Source organism: Misgurnus anguillicaudatus, chromosome 8 (genome assembly GCF_027580225.2).
Source record: "Misgurnus anguillicaudatus chromosome 8, ASM2758022v2, whole genome shotgun sequence".
NCBI lineage: Eukaryota > Metazoa > Chordata > Actinopteri > Cypriniformes > Cobitidae > Misgurnus > Misgurnus anguillicaudatus.
The window spans coordinates 37,816,644-37,834,649 of record NC_073344.2 but is presented as its reverse complement, the minus strand read 5'-3'; the positions used below and the strand labels follow the sequence as shown (position 1 = coordinate 37,834,649).

The 18,006-nt window shown below is 39.1% G+C and overlaps 1 protein-coding gene across 1 annotated transcript in view; it reads right to left on the bottom strand.

Moving 5' to 3' along the window:
- Positions 1 to 2,108: 2,108 nt before the first annotated feature.
- mrps9 (mitochondrial ribosomal protein S9) overlaps positions 2,109 to 18,006 on the bottom strand; it is a 74,071-nt gene continuing 58,173 nt past the window's right edge. Inside the window, exons 6-11 of the mRNA XM_055212996.2 lie at positions 9,885 to 9,970; positions 9,714 to 9,789; positions 6,723 to 6,891; positions 3,701 to 3,809; positions 3,021 to 3,190; positions 2,109 to 2,480 (exon numbers count right to left, since the gene is read on the bottom strand). Coding sequence (XP_055068971.2) covers positions 2,389 to 2,480; positions 3,021 to 3,190; positions 3,701 to 3,809; positions 6,723 to 6,891; positions 9,714 to 9,789; positions 9,885 to 9,970 — 702 coding nt within the window. The 3' untranslated portion in view covers positions 2,109 to 2,388. The remainder of the gene's footprint in view (positions 2,481 to 3,020; positions 3,191 to 3,700; positions 3,810 to 6,722; positions 6,892 to 9,713; positions 9,790 to 9,884; positions 9,971 to 18,006) is intronic.

Genomic DNA, 18,006 nt, shown 5'->3' with positions numbered 1-18,006 from the left:
TTGTTGTTATTAACTGATATTGGACCTTTCATCTGGTAAGTTTCTTTTATTGGTGCAGAAATATGTCAATTTTTAATGAGTTATCAGTTTTCTAAGCTGGTTGGCTGGTTTTAGAGGGGTTACGGAAACATTTAGCTGGTCAGGCTGGAAAGCCAGCTAAAACCAGCTTGGCCAGATGGAAGTAGTAGGTGTTCCAGCCTGAAAGTGTCCAAAACCCTTCTAAAACCAGACTGCTTAACCAGCCAACCGGTTATGCTGGTTTTGACTGGTCTTTTCAGCAAGGATTGTAGTGTTGTATAGTAGTCAGAATGGCATGCAGACTAAAATAAAATATTGTATGTTGTTTTTTATTATTATTTATTTACATTTTATGATATAATTGTAATTTTTTCATAAACTCGTGACCTCCGTGCACTTGCCTTCTGATTTCTTAGGTTTGAAAACCCTGCTCTTGATAACTAGTCTAAAATGCTCAAACACAAAAATAGCACACATTTTAGTTATGTAAACTCCAAGGTGCTTTAAACATTATGTAGTGGCAGATGCAAGCACCTCACATACCACTGACTGAGTTACATAATTCACACCCAGACATATTCAGCACATCCCCACCTTAAAGGACAAGTTCGGTATTTTACACTTAAAGCCCTGTTTTCAGATTGTTTATGATGAAATAGAACGGTTTTGACTGAAATGTGGACATATAATCTTGGCCCGAGAATTTTCAGGTGTTTGTTGTATCAACCCCCACCTCTACAATGGCTGCATAGGTGCACTGGAACAGTCCTTCCTAAAATGCATTAAACTTTCATTTACAAAGACGTGAAACTCACCGAGTGCTCAGGGGTGTTCAGTGATATGCTCACACAAAAATCGCTGCAAAAGACGCATTCCAACGGGTTTTATCTTAGTTTTTGTCCAACTCCATTGACTTGTATTAGATGTGCTGTGAGATACGGTATTACTCCGCGCCGGGAAAGTTGTTTGTATTCTTGCAATTGGCAAAGGCGGATTATCGCCACCAACTGGGCTGGAGTGTCTATTATTCAAGCTCTCAACGGAAGAACGTACGGGTGTGAGGCGTTTGGAAAAATAGGTCCACAAGTTTACAACGAATGGTCAAACACCTGTTGGAAAGTATCTTTTGCAGCGATTTTTGTGTGAGCATATCAGGGAACACCCCTGACCACTCGGTGAGTTTCACGTCTTTGTAAACGAAAGTTTAATGCATTTTAGGAAGGATTGTTTCAGTGCACCTATGCACACATTGTAGAGGTAGTGGGTGATACAACAGAAACCGAAAATTCTCGGGCCAGCATCATATGTCCAAACTTCAGTCAAAACCGTTCTATTTAATCATAAACAATATGAAAACAGGGCTTTAAGTGTAAAATACTGAACTTGTCCTTTAAAGGTGCAGTGTGTAAATTTAGTGGTGAGGTTGCGAATTGCAACCAATCGCTCAGTCCACTGCTCTTCCCTCGCTTTTGAAACGCATAGAGAAGCTACGGTAGCCATCACCGGAAAAACATGTCATCGACGGAGACAAGTTAATACAAAAGTTAAGGGCTTCTGTAAACAGGACTTCCACGTTAAGGGGACCCTCGGTATATGTAGATAAAAATGTCTCATTTTAAGGTAATAAAAACATAATGGTTCATTATTAAAAGGTCTTTATACACCCATGATAATATAGTTTTCTATATTATTTAGCATTTCTGTCAAGAGATCCTTTTAAAAGTTACACACTGCATCTTTAAGAGGACAGTTCACATATTGTTCTCAAACTCTTTCGGCGTTTTTAGACAGAGGCCCAGATTATTTAGACAGAGATTTCAATTTACTGTTCATCTATATCAAATATTTAAACGTGAATTAAAAAAAAATCATAAAACCAGTTTGGTTGCCAAAATGTTGTATTTTTTTGTATAAATAGCTTTAAAACAATCCATTAAACACATAACCTATAATGTTCATTGATCGCAAATACATAAAATAACTCTAAACTCATCTAAAATTTTATAACGGACAAAATTTGACTTCAATGCAAATGCTTTTGTCACCCTCTTGTGGTATATAGAAAGCAGTAAACTAATCTCACAAACGGGTTCATTTTTGAATGAAAAATAAACGAAAAATGTTTATTTAAGATGTTGACAATATTTTAATGTAATATAAATATACACACAGAGAAGGACATCAGTGTCAGCAGACTTCGGAGATGTTCAGAACAAACAGCAGTCGTATTTTATAACCGCATGGTTAAATGCAGAAGGACTGGTTTATGCCTTTGTTTAGCAGGGTATGGTTACCACAACCATAAAATAGTCCCACAATCTTTGCCTTGTCATCCTGCGATGCCACTGTGCTATACTGATCTGTTTCTGTTCACCGCTTTTTCCAAGTGAACTTCTTGCGTGCTCCCTCCTGGCCTGGCTTCTTCCTTTCTTTGATTCTGGGGTCAGCGGTCAACAAGCCAGCTATATGGGTAACCAGAGAGAGTAGATAAGTACAGGTTTTTGGGTAACTACGGTATTAGACTAAGAATATTCTTGCTTGCAACTTCATGTCAGTGGGCAGCATCTGTGTCATTACATGGTAGGAAATAAATATAAATAAACCTGGCCTTTAATTTGTAAAGGGCTAAAAAAAAAGATGAAAAAGTTTATAAACATTTATGAATTTTAATTTTTTTTGTTATTTTTTTGGCCATTTTGCCTTTATTTTGACAGTGATTGAGGAGAGGACAGGAAAGTACAGGGAGGAGAGAGGGGTACCGGATTGGCAAATGACCACGAGCCGGGAATCAAACTCGGGTCGCCGAAAGTGCGAAAGCACAACATGTCGGAGCGCTGCCCACTACGCCATCGGCTCCGACGACATTTATGACATTTTAACTACGAACTGAATAATGGTGGTCTGTGGCCTGATAATATTCTTACCTAAATCTCTATGGAGCAAAAAAGATGATATGAATTAGTATATACATTAAAACTGCAATGCTGCAAGTGTTCACTCACCTTGCCTCATTTTTTCCATTTCTCCCTCCGACACAAAGCTGAGCAGGGCCCGTGAGACGGCCAATCTCAGAGCTCCAGACTGAGAAGAGTGACCGCTTCCATCCACGCTGCCCTCGATGTCGAACCTGCCCAGCATGCCCACGAAATGCAGAGGAAACATCAGCTGCTCCCTGAGATAGAAACGGGTAACAAGGTATTGGGAGAAAGACATGAGTAACAAAATATACATTGTTGCAAGACAGAATTAATAACACTTTCAGACCCCCCTTTGAGGACAACAGCATCACTAAGTGATAATCTTCCACTTTCAAAACTACTAAAAGAATGCAATGCAAGCGTGTGCACGAGCGTGTCTGCGCAGGCGCTCGTGGGGACGGCCCACAATGCTGACAGTCCCCTTCTGCTCCAATTAGGCCTGTGTGTAGCGGACAGGGTGATAAGGGTGAGCAGCGGGCCGCACGCTGACAACTGCAACTCTAACTCACTCATCTGTGTAATTAACTTTTCAAACACGCTTAAAAACACACACGCCACACAGCCTATCTGCATAAATGCTAGGTATGAACATTTTGGGTTTTGGAAGGTGTGGGTCTCGTTCACGGCATACTAACTACAAAAAGCACTTGATATGATAAGAGCAAACAAAGATGTGATGAATACGGTAACAGGGACACACACACCTGTCTTGTAATAAGGGAAAGTACTGTAGGTAGTTCTTGCCATTGATGGTGATGTTCCCAGAGCCGCTGTCCCTGAGGGTGATGCTGGCGTTGGCAGACTTCCTTCTGCCTGTGGGAAGGAGAGAGAGTTCAGTGAGTGTTTAAAGTCAAAACAGTGAGAGGAACTTTTGCAGAGAGAATAAACCTAGAAAAGGCCAGTGGGGGCCGGTGACTTCATTTTCTGAGGGCGAGCGATGCGAAAGTTCGACAAAACATGTATGTAGCCTGTCGTGTGTGGTTCGTTGTTTCAAAATATGTGTTCTGTGCATCGAGTGATCCTATGTGCATCACGTGTCTTGTCAAAATAAGTGCCTGCTGCAGACGCGTCCAAAGGGTTCATGATGCTCGCGTTTGCCAGATTCTTACATAATCTCATGCGTAATCAAAGTTTACTGTTAAGGGAGTGTCTTGTGTGTATTTTGTGACTGTGTGTATTTTTATTTTGTGACTCTTTTATCATAAACGGTTTTGACGCGTGTGCAGCAGGCATTTAATTTGACAAAACACATGATGCACATGGTTCACATGACGCAACAAACACATATTCTGAAAACACAAGCAAAAGACATGACACTCCAAACACATATTTTTAATTTGCGCCCCTCAGAAGAGCAGTAACAAGCCACCACTGGAAAAGGCTAAATTCTTCAGATTGCAGATTAAGGCCCAATCCCATTTCTCTGTCTTACCCCTTACCCCTACCCCTTAGTTTTCCATGTTCACATGAGAGTACGGACCAATCGGGATAGCCCTTTTTAATAAAACTTCTTGCATAAAATAGATACAGGTCATTCAAAGTGCTTGAATCTGTGCATGTATATTCAAAAACTTCCCAGGGCCTTGAATTTTCCCCCCAGATTCACAAACTTTCAAGAACCCATGGGAACCCTGTTTAAGGAAGTGCGGAAACTTTTAAATGTTGGATGCTCCTTTAAATTATGAGACATCAGCCTGGATTTTATAGTGAAGGGCGAGTACCATCAAGCCACTGTATGGGTGATTCTCACGAAACCATTGAAACACCACGGCACTAATGATTTTAGCTTTAAAATGTGTAATATAGTAACATTAAAAAGCATCAGAATTACCACAATACTGTGTTCTACCTTGCACAATGTGTGATTTCAACATAAGAATTTATAATTGGAAATTTTATCTCATTTTCTGCTGAAATTCTCATTACCGCAATGCGTCCGGCTGTGTTTGAACATGCGTTATGTTGTAATTTAATCAAATTAACACAAAAATATTAAGAAAAAAAATAAATGGATGTTTTGCTAGACTACTTTAGATGACAGAAAAAATATTTACTGAATATTCATGTATAATAACAATGAAGAAAAATTAGGGAAATGATGTGTCCATGCCTGATGTTCTCATCCTCCGCAACACTTTTTGAGAACAGTTTAAGCACACATACAGAATTTTAATAAAGTTTGATTTTGAGTGACCAAGCACATGGACCAGTTACTTCAAGATGGCTACCAGATAAGATCATTTTTTTACAGTTAATTTGAAATATTGTCTTGATAATCAAAATGTCGTGTAAGCATTCTGACACGACATTTTGATTATCATTACCGCAACAGATGCTTATTAAATGTTAATTTAATTAATAGAAGCATAAAACTTCGATTTTAAATGCATGTGCAGAATCTACAAATTATGTTCTTACAGGTTTGTCATGTCATTTTGAAAATATGTCAGTGTTGATGTTTTCTGACTGTTGCGGTAATGAGATTTTTTAGGACTAATTTTTTAAATTATGTTACAAAAAGTGTTAAATGATAAGTAAAAGTTTTTAAATTAATGTTCCCATTTACTCCAGACTTTGTTTTTCAATGTCTCGTGGGAAAAAAAGTAAATTTAAGCAATTTTTACATTTTCATGCTTGACATTTTTAAAACCAAGTTTTCGTGAGAATCACCCGTATGACTACTGGCCACAGAAGATTTGGAGCAGCACATCGTATAGACCAAATTTAAAATGTTCATGTTCAGTATCTTGTGGAAAAGAGCATCTGGGACGTGTTAAACAACTCATTTGGTTTTGAGTCATGTTTGCAACCATAGGAGGGTGATTAAAGGGATAGTTCACTCAAACATGAAATTTCTGTTATCATTTTCTCACTCTCATGTTGTTGCAGGCCTGTATAGATTTCTTTGTTCTGATGAACATGAAGGAAGATATTTTGAAGAATGTTTGTAACCAATCCGATCATGAGCACCATTCACTTCTATAGTATAATTTTTTCCTACCATAGAAGTGAATGAGGCTCATGGTCGGTTTGGTTACAAAGATAATTGCACAAAATATCTTCCTGTGTGTTCATCAGAACAAAGAAATGTATTTAGATTTAGCAGACTTTCTAATGAGGTAACAATAGAAGCAATTAGAGCAACTCAAGAACAGCAATACATAAGTGCACTAAAACTAGTCTTATCAAGTCTTACACAGTATACATAGCCAAGGGTTAGTCTTTTTTTTTTGACAAAGAAAAGATATTATTAAAGGCGGAGTCCACGATGTTTGAATAACGCTTTGGAAATGGAGACGGGCCGACTACCAAAACACACTTATAGCCAATCAGCAGTAAGGAGCGTGTCTACTAACCGACATCCTTGCCGGGTTGCGTATGTGTGGGGCGGGTCTATCAACCGAAGATCCAGATTCTATTGGGGTAGGGGCGTGTTTGTTTAGGTGATTTCAAATATCAACATTGGCTTTCAAACATAGTGGACTCCGCCTTTAAGTGATGTGTTGGGGGAGTAGATGGATTTTTAGCCGATTCTTAAAATTCAGCGTATAGTTTTATAACAACATGAGAGGAGAAAATGATGACATAATTTTCATTTTTGGGTGAACTCTCTTCAAATTGCACACATTTTATTTAAGGTGAACTAACATATCACACTCACATTTTTACTACTTTAACATGTGAATAGTTTCATGTCATAGTTTGATGTCTATATCTCAAAAGTACCATTTGCAACGCTGAAGGCGACTCCCCCCTGGTCGTACTGTATCGGGGGTATGTCCTGTTTACAAGCCTGAACTTCCAGCTGCCTGCGAAACCTCTCTACGAACTCCTCCTCCAGCGAACAGTACGGCATGGCCAACAGTCTCTCCATCAGCTGAATGAACCGCATGTACTGCACAAAACAAAAGCATGTGTGTCTACAGCACCCTCTTGTGTTCATTCTGAATATAAACAGTGTTTCTGTACCTTAAAGGGATACTCCAGCAAAACATCAAAATTATCCCATGATTTACTCACCTTCAAGCAATCCAAGATACACATGTCCATCATCCCCCAGACGAACACATTCTGAGTCATTCCAGCAAATGTTCTTGCTCCTCCCAGCTTTGTAACGATAGAAAACAGGGATCAACTTCTGACTTTAAAGGGACACTCCACCTCCCTTGAAAATATGCTCACCCTCCAGCTCCCCTAGAGTTAAACAATTGATCCTTAAACGTTTTGGAATCCATTCAGCTGATCTCGGGGCCTGGCGCCAGCACCTCCAGCACAGCTCAGCACAATCCACAAAACCTGACCAGACCATTAGCATTGCGCTTTAAAACAACCAAAGAGCTTCGATGCTTTTCCTATTTAAAACTTGACTCTTCTGTAGTTACACTGTGTACTAAGACAGATGGAAAGTTAAAAGTTGGCCAATATGGCTAGGAACTATACTCTCATTCTGGCGTAATAATCAGTGATTTTGCTGATGTAACACGGTTTCAGCAGGCGTAGTGATATTACGCACTGCCTGAAAATAGCCCCCTTGGTTACTTTAAATAGCAGGGGACTATTTTCGGGCAGTGCGTAATATCACTACGCCTGCTGCAGCCATCATAAGCAAAGTAAATCGCAACTTTTAATTTTCCATCGTCTTAGTACACGATCTAACTACAGAGGAGTCAAGTTTTAAACAGGAAAAATATCGAAACTCTTTGGTTATTTTTTAGCGCAATGCTAATGGTCTAATCAGGTTCAATGGATTGTGCAAAGCTATGCTAAAAGTCCTAGCGCCAGACCCGGAGATCAGCTCAATGGATTCTAAAACGGTAAGAATCTAATGTTTAACTCTAGAGGAGCTGGAAAGTGGAATGTCCCTTTAAACCCCACTAAAGTGCATACTTTCTACACAGAAGTAATCCACACAGCGCTAAGGGGTTAATAAAGGTCTTCTGCGGGTAATAAAACTTTATAAACTATGGTAACTAGCTTCCGGTAACGAAGCCATCTTGGACTCCTGACATTTACGAGAGTCACTGTGCAACATACACTTGGCAACCAACGCTCACTATGCTAAAACTCTCTCATTGGTTGCCATGTGTACGTTGCACAGTAACTCTTGTGAATCGCAGGAGTCCAAGATGGTGTTTTTACCTGAAAGTAAGTTATTATAGGTTTATAAAGTTTGAAATATGGATATTTACCCATCGTTTAGCCGCAGAAGACCTTTATTAACCCATTGAAGCTGTGTGAATTACTTTTGTGAAGGATGGATGCACTTTTTGGGGGGTTTGAAGTCCAACGTTGTTCCATGATCCCTGATTTCTATTGCTATAATAGACATGTGCATCTCGGATGGCTCGAGGGTAAGCAAATAATCGGGCAATTTTGATATTTGGCTTTAACTGATAAAAGTCAAAGGTTCAATACCCAGAAAACACACACTGTATTAAAAAAACTTATAGCTTGAATGCACTTGCAAGATGCTTGGAGACGCCTTATAGAAAATTGGTTAAAGGGGACATTCCATTAAAATCCGACTTTTTCCATGTTTAAGTGCTATAATCGGGTCCCCAGTGCTTCTACCAACCCAGAAAACATGAAAAATAGCAACCCTGTAACTTTGTTTTGGTAAGGCTCTCTCTGCAAGCATGTGAATAAATAGGTCATTCGGATTTCGGTCCCCCCATGACGTATTAAGGGGATCTTATTATAATGATACCGCCCCTTCATCTGCGCTATCCAACCATAAAGCGAGTGCGAGAGACGAAGAGAAAGAATAACTGACAGCACGACGCGTTTGTATTCCCTCAAACACAAACAGTAGCCTACAATCTTATAACTTGTAGTTTTAAAGTCTTTCTTAAGGTTGAAGATGAGGATAAATTACCTTAGTGTAAGAGAGAGAGTGAGAGAGCACGAGTGAGCGAACGAACGAGAGAGAGATAGAGAGAGAGCAACGCGACGGTTACAAGTATGTTGTTTAATATGTGAGAGAGACAACACGTATTCACTATCATACACAATAAGCATAACTATGTTGTTTAATGTTTCTATGAAGTTTCAACTCAATACGAGGAGTTACAAGACAGAGAGTGAGAGACTGACAGAAACGCGAATGTGTTCAGTATGTGTACACAATAAATTTAAACATGTCATTTGATCTGTTTCTCTAAAGTTTAAGCATTAAACGTGTTGTTTTATTACAGATCATTTAAATGTGATCGTGTGGTTTGGTCAAAAAGTAAACTTCTGAGTGTTTGTGGAAGTGTATTTTATTGTAACATGCTGAAAATCACTGTGCCTGTTTAAAACACTATGAGACCTAAAAGTCTTTATTTTTATTCCACAATGTTCCCCATCTGCTGATAAACATGTATTTAGTATGCATAAAACAGATGATTGACTTTTTAAACTTGTTCAAATATATAATGCTTAACAACGCTTACTAACTTCTTTCGTGAGAATATCTCCCTGATGCTCTGTCATGTCTACAGCGCGAGCGCTTGAGACTCCGCCCACCTGAGCAGCTCATTTGGATTTAAAGGGATACACACAAAAACGGTGCATTTTTGCTCAGACCCATAAAGTGCCTATTTTAACATGCCACAATAAATTACCTATAGGGTATTTTGAGCTTTACATAATGTACTCTGGGGACATCAAATATTTATTTAATATCTTAAAAACGTTTTGTGGAATGTCCCCTTTAACATTATGTTTGGTTCTTACATCTTCATCCGAAATATTCTCCACCAGAAGCTCCTCCATTTCTTCTTTCAACAGCCATCGGCTCCCAGTTAGTGAACTAATGGGAGACCAAAAGAGAAACACAAACCATTAAAATCTTTACTGAGCTTTAAATAAAAACAGAGTTCTTAGGGTAAGTTTTAAAATCCTTACATTTGTTTGGTATCCAATGTAAAGAGACCTTTATTTCTCATCTTGTCTTGATGTCTCTCTATCGCCAGTGTCTTCTCATACACATCCTAGGAAGAGTAGAACACCATAAAAAGCATGAACATGGATTTTTTGACTAATGTCTACGGATACACACAAGAGCAAGGCATTCTTCTTCATAGAAATTCAAGAATCCCTCAGAATAAAAGATGCAGTGAAGCAAAAGCAGGGATTTGAAAATCCCCCTGACACGCACGCTCAAACAGATACACACAAACACAGGGGAGTCTCCATTATAAAGCAGATTCCATCTTTCTCTTTTCAGCTCTGAATTTAATTGTGTGTGTGTGTGTGTGTGTGTGTGTGTGTGGGGATGGAAAATTAAATTGGGGAGCACTTGGGTCTTAACCCCCACACTTTCAACACACACACACTTCTGACAGGAGAATCTGCCATGCGGAGCAGGACGGCATCCTCGGGCACACTTGTCTAAATTGGCATCACGCCCGTGCCGGAGCGCAGCGGAGCAGGGGTCTGACACAGGACCCGTCGCCGGCATGCAGCTCACGTCTGCACCTTCCTCACGCCCGTGCGAGAATTCATTTCCCCCTCAATTATCTCACAGCTGTTTGTTTAATTCGGTCCTGATAGAGTGAGTATAATCCACCGCTACTCGCCAAAAAAGCAAACATCGGGCAAAAACCAATTTTCAGCACAAAAAAGAAGGAGTAATAGAAAAGAAAGGCGGGAGGGAGAGAAAAGCGGGTGAAACGCGCGTTACACGTCCGTGATCACGGCGCCATAACGAATCCGGAGAAATTCAAATGCCTTCAGGAGGGGAGAGAGGTTCCACGATGTGAGGTTGGAGAAAAGGTTTTAATATGAACTTTGAATGTTGCCTTTTGGTTGGACGGGACTATTTAAAGTCGAACAAATCACGGTTAAGTTGTACGGCCTCGCTCCTCCCAAAGCGCTTTTTCAGAAGGTTAAGACTCTGTTGAAAATACAATATGATGAACACACAATGAACACTACAGTACAGAAAGGATAACTAATGGTGTGTGCATATGCTTTACTTACATTTTGGTCAGTTTGACTGATCATGCACTTAACATATGAACAAATGGAGTACTCGGAGAGGATGGAGAGGGAAAGAGGAAATATTTTATGTAGAATTGTGTAAAAATTACATCTATGGTCAATGTATTGCATCAGCTGTTTTACTGTCTCTTAGCATTTTTAACATGTTAAAAACTTGCATTCGGTTGCAATTAATTAAAATGTACAGTCTTAAAAGGCTTAAAAATTATATTTGTCTGGCTGTATGGTTCCAAAAAGAAAGTTTAACAAAATATAATGTACAACTAAATGACTGTTTATCAATGATAATGACTACAGCATCAAAACCAAGTATATACTGTAAAAGCTTCATGTGTTATTAAAGGTCAGGCTTAAAATGCAATGCTTTATTTTAAGCAAAATCTAACACCGATCTTACAAATCATGGTGCTTCACAATGCCATAGCAAGGTTAATTTAGCTTTTTAAATTAGTTTTTATGTTATTATTTTCAAATGTGCTGCTCATTTGAGTTCAGTTTTAGTTAGTTCCATTAGGATTTTGATAGTTTTAGTTTAGTTCTTATGAGTGCTGGGCAAACGATTAAACAAAATAAAAGTGAGTTTTTGCATAATATGTGTGTGTACTGCGTGGATAACACTTTACAATAAGGTTCAGTAGTTAACATTAGTTAACTACATTAGTTAACATGAACTAAAAATGAACTGCACTTATAAAGCATTTATTAATCTTTGTTAATGTTAAATTAAACAATTACTAATACTAATATAGCTGCAAGCAGCAATGCCGGGGTCAAGCCGAAAAGGGCACAAAAGGATGTAAAATTGAGATTGGATAAGCAGATTGAAGAACCTAGGTAAATCTAATAATTTTAGATGAAAAAACAAAAAAGTTATCAACAAAATTAATCTAAGTTCTTGTCTACTGCAATCGTCCTTCTGTTATTGACAATCATGGAACATTAGAACACTGAAGGACATGTGAGTGGTGTTTGCAGTTGTCACATCATGTTACAACAAGTTTAATTAGTCAAAAGAGACCATCCCCATGTCTCTACGATGTTCTGATGCAGAGATATAGCTTTTGCAAAAACGGTTGATAAGGTATTCTCAATGGTTGCTAGGGAGTAAATTGGCAACCACCAGTGATTATAGTCAAAGCCATGAAAGGAATAATCCATGATGACTCATGGTTTTAGATGTGTTGTTGCAGTAGTTTTAGGCAAAAATACCATATTCCATCTCAAAACCAGTAGGTGGCGCAATGAAAAAATTGTGCATGCAACATCAGGTCATGATTGTGTTACATCTAGCTAGTTTTATGACTATACACTTTAGTTTAGTTAAGAAACAGTTGTATGACCATAGGGCTGGCTTGTTATCAAAGGTTTTGTTCAATTATAAGGCCATCTAGTGGTGCAAGCATACAATTTTTTTTGTGTGGCCTCAGAATGTGCTCATGCATCATCGTATCAAATCTGGTGAAAAAATCTCTTTTCGTTACAAAGTTACAACCATTTATGTGTAAAAAACACAAAATTTGAAGGTAATTTTTCGTTTTTTGCAATTTTCGGCCATTTCTGATGAAAATTTTAATATAACGCCAATAGAACTTTTTGTTCAGAAGGTAAGGTTAGTTTCTTCCTATGGTGTTTTCGAGTCGATCGGAAAAACGTTCGCGGAGATATTTACGCGTGTTTCTTAAGTGCTATTTTGCTGCGCAGGGTTAACCGTAAGGCGAATTCGGGTATGTTTGGTATCGTTGGACTCGGCAACTATTTAGAACTCAAAGGAAACAAGTCCTGTGAAAATATGTCAATCGGAGCCAAAGTTATAGGCATGTAAAACATAAGTCTGACCACTAGGTGGCGCTGTGACGAAACTCTGCATGCACCCTTAGTTCCTGACTGGCATCACAAATACAAAGTATCGTGTCAATAGGCTTAAGTTTGGCGAAGATACAGCCTCAAATCCGTTTTTTTGAGCTCTACGTAAAATTTGTTGACGCGCTATACGACAACGGATTGGTTTATCAAAATTCTTTTAATAACTTTTTGCCTTGAGTGTCTCTAGATGGTGCATACCGATTTTCAAGGCAATCCGGCAAAAGCTCTAGGACGAGTTCGCAAAAGTAGGTTTTATGAATATTTAAAAATGGCGGGAAAATTTTCATGACGGAAAATGACGTCATAGGGTCCAATCGAATCGTCTTGAGCCAAGGAATCAGAGGAAACAAGAATTTAATTTCTAGGACGTACGGGTCAGAAGTTATAGGCAAAAACATAAGTGCAATTTTGGACTGTTGGTGGCGCTAGTGGGTTAGATATAGAGACTCCAAATTTGCTGTGGGGACACATTGGACTGTCGTTTATCAGTGTGCCAAATTTCATAACTTTCCTACGTACGGTTCTATGGGCTGCCATAGACCGCAATGGCGGAAGAAGAATAACTAATAATAAATATAGCTGCAAGCAGCGATACCGGGGTCAAGCCAAAAATGGCAAAAAATGATTCATACGTGATGACTTTCATGATTTAAAATCTAAGTTTGCATTAGTTTTATGAAAAAATAGCATTTTTTTCGTATCTTGAGACCACTAGGTGGCGCTGTGCCAAAACAATATATGGTGCCTCAGGTCATGACTGTGATGACACATACCAAATTTAGTGTAAATACGATAAAGCGATACGGAGATATAGCCTTAAATGACTTGACCACTAGGGGGCACTGACCAAACAATAAATTGTGACTCAGGTCTTGATTCTGATGGCACCCACCAAATTTGGTGTAAATACGATAAAGAGATGCAGAGATATAGCTTCAAATCTCTTGACCACTAGGGGGCGCCAAAAAGTTTACAAGTCCTCCCGGAACATGTTGCTGATGAACCATACCAAGTTTCATAACAATACGCAATTGCGTTTCTGAAAAACTTGAACTTAAAGAAAAAATTCAAAATGGTCGACACACAAAATGGCCGACCAAAAACCATTTGGTATCGTTTGACTCGGCATGCCTCAAGAAATCTAACAAGACCAGTCTCATAATTTTACATTTAAGTTTGCAGTAGTTATAAGCAAAAATAAACATTTTTTATATCTCGTGACCAGTAGGGGGCAGTGTGACGAAATGGTGCATGCACCCTCAGGTCATCACTGTTATGACATATACCAAGTCTCATATTAATACGCAAAAGTTTTGCAAAGATACAGGCTCAAACACATTTTGGCGTGCTCGCCCTCGCATTCTTTGATGCGTTATACGACAACGGATAGGTCTACCGAAAATCTTTTGATAACTTTTTGTCTAGAGTGTCTCTAGATGATGCATACCAAAAATCAAGCCAATCACACAAGCGCTCTAGGAGGAGTTTGAAAAAGTAGGTGTTCAATATCATTCAAAATGGCCGACAGGAAGTAGGTTTGACTCAGACATATTTGGTACAGTCGGACTCAGCATGAGCCAAGGGATCAATAGACTGAAGTTGTATGTCATAGTGGCAATTTAATCAAATGATATAAAGATTTTAAAAATTTTTTTACATATCCTGACCACTAGGTGGCGCCGTCCTAAAGATTTATAGGTGCGCTCAGAACATGTCACTGATGAACCATGCCAAATTTCGTAGCGATACGCCATTCTGTTTGTGAAATACTAAACTTAATGAGAAAATTCAAAATGGCCGACACCCAAAATGGCCGACCAAAAACCGTTTGGTATCGTTTGACTCGGCATGCCTCAAGGAATCTAACAAGACCACCTTCATGATTTTAGACTCAAGTTTGAAGTAGTTATAAGCGAAAATAGGCATTTTTCGAATCTCGTGACCACTAGGTGGCGCTGTGACGAAACGTTGCAGGCACCCTCAGGTCATGACTGTTATGACATATACCAACTTTCGTGTCGATACAATAAAGTTTTGCGAAGATAAGGCCTCACGTCCGTTTTGGCGTGCTCGCCGCCATATATGTTGTCAATTTATATGAGAACACAATGGTCTATCAAAAAGCTTTTGATAACTTTTTGTCTTGGGTGTCTCTAGATGCTACATACCAAAGGACATGCAAATCGGACAAACGGTCTAGGAGGAGTTCGAAAAAGTAGGTTTTACGAAAAATTCAAAATGGCGGAAAGATGTGCATGACACAAATGACATCAATGTGTGCATTTGAATCATCATGAGCCAAGGATTCAGAGGAAACAAGAATTTAGTTTCTAGGACTCACGGGTCAGAATTTATGAGCATGAACATAAGTGGATTTTTGGACTGTTGGTGGCGCTAGAGGGTTTGAGTCAGACACACCAATGTTGCTATAGTAACTTCTAAGACCGTCCTCTACATGTGTGCCAAATTTCATAACTTTCCTATGTACGGTTCTATGGGCTGCCATTGACTTCAATGGCGGAAGAACAAGAAGAAGAATAATATATAATAATAATAATAATAATAATAAATATAGCTGCAAGCAGCGATACCGGGGTCAAGCCAAACATGGCAAAAAATGATTCATACGTGATGACTGTCATGATTTAAGATCTAAGTTTGCATTAGTTTTATGAAAAAAAATAGCAATTTTTTTTGTATCTTGAGACCACTAGGTGGCACTTTGCCGAAACAATAGATGGTGCCTCAGGTCATGACTGTAATGACACATACCAAATTTAGTGTAAATACAATAAAGCAATACAGAGATATAGCCTTTAATGACTTGACCACTAGGGGGCACTGACCAAACAATAAATTGTGACTCAGGTCTTGATTGTGATGACACCCACCAAATTTGGTGTAAATACGATAAAGAGATGCAGAGATAAAGCTTCAAATCTCTTGACCACTAGGGGGCGCCGAAAAGTTTACAAGTCCTCCCAGAACATGTTGCTGATGAACCATACCAAGTTTCATAACAATACGCAATTGCGTTTCTGAAATACTTGAACTTAAAGAAAAAATTCAAAATGGCCGACACACAAAATGGCCGACCAAAAACCATTTGGTATCGTTTGACTCGGCATGCCTTCCGAAATCTAACAAGACCAGTCTCATAATTTTACATTCAAGTTTGCAGTAGTTATAAGCAAAAATAGACATTTTTTATATCTCGTGACCAGTAGGGGGCAGTGTGACGAAACAGTGCATGCACCCTCAGGTCATCACTGTTATGACATATACCAAGTCTCATATTAATACGCAAAAGTTTTGCGAAGATACAGGCTCAAACACATTTTGGCGTGCTCGCCCTCGCATTCTTTGATGCGTTATACGACAACGGATAGGTCTACCGAAAAGCTTTTGATAACTTTTTGTCTGGAGTGTCTCTAGATGATGCGTACCAAAAATCAAGCCAATCACTCGAGCGCTCTAGGAGGAGTTCGAAAAAGTAGGTGTTCAATATAATTCAAAATGGCCGACAGGAAGTAGGTTTGACTCAGGCATATTTGGTACAGTCGGACTCAGCATGAGCCAAGGAATCAATAGAGTGAAGTCTTATGTCAGTGTGGCAATTTAATCAAATGATATAAAGATTTAAAAAAAATTTTTACATATCCTGACCACTAGGTGGCGCCGTCCTAAAGATTTATTGGTGCGCTCAGAACATGTCACTGATGAACCATGCCAAATTTCGTAGCGATACGCCATTCTGTTTGTGAAATACTGAACTTAATGAGAAAATTCAAAATGGCCGACACCCAAAATGGCCGACCGAAAACCGTTTGGTATCGTTTGACTCGGCATGCCTCAAGGAATCTAACAAGACCAACTTCATGATTTTAGACTCAAGTTTGAAGTAGTTATAAGCAAAAATAGGCATTTTTCGAATTTCGTGACCACTAGGTGGCGCTGTGACGAAAAGTTGCAGGCAACCTCAGGTCATGACTGTAATGACATATACCAAGTTTCGTGTCGATACAATAATGTTTTGCAAAGATACAGCCTCACGTCCGTTTTGGCGTGCTCGCCGCCATATATGTTGTCAATTTATACGAGAACACATTGGTCTATCAAAAAGCTTTTGATAACTTTTTGTCTGGGGTGTCTCTAGATGCTACATACCAAAGGACATGCAAATCGGACGAACGCTCTAGGAGGAGTTCGAAAAAGTAGGTTTTAAGGAAAATTCAAAATGGCGGAAAGATGTGCATGACAGAAATGACATCAATGTGTGCAATTGAATCATCATAAGCAAAGGATTCAGAGGAAACGAGAATTTCGTTTCTAGGACTCACGGGTCAGAAGTTATGAGCATGAACATAAGTGGATTTTTGGACTGTTGGTGGCGCTAGAGGGTTTGAGTCAGACACACCAATGTTGCTATAGTAACTACTGAGACTGTCCTCTACATGTGTGCCAAATTTCATAACTTTCCTACGTACGGTTCTATGGGCTGCCATTGACTTCAATGGCGGAAGAACAAGAAGATGAATAATAATAATAATAAGAAAACTAACAATAACAATAGGGTTCTACGCCCCTTCGGGGCTTGACCCCTAATAATAAGAAAACTAACAATAACAATAGGGTTCTACGCCCCTTCGGGGCTTGACCCCTAATTATTATAAAAAGAAAACTAACAAATACAATAGGGGTCTTCGCCCCTTCGGGGCTTGACCCCTAAATATAGCTGCAAGCAGCGATACCGGGGTCAAGCCAAAAAGGGCACAGAAGAAGGTAAACTTGAGTCCGGATGAGCAGTTTAAAAAACCTAGCAAAACCTCCTGATTTCAGACAAATTAATATAACGGTAATCAGCAAAAAAGCTGTGTTCTAATTCAGTGAAATCTCTCCCTCACGTCTTGAGGAGCATTGACAACTAGAACACTGAAGGAAATTGCAGTAGTAATACTCAGCTCACAAAATGTTACTGTGGTGTTAATGAGTCGAAAGAGCCCACCCCCATGTCTCTACGCTGTTCTGATGAAGAGATATAGCTCTTGCAAAAACAGTTGATAAGGTATTCTCATTGGTTGCTAGACAGTAAATTGACATCCACCAGTGATTATAATCCAAGCCATGAAATGAATAATCCATGATGACTTGTGGTTTTAGA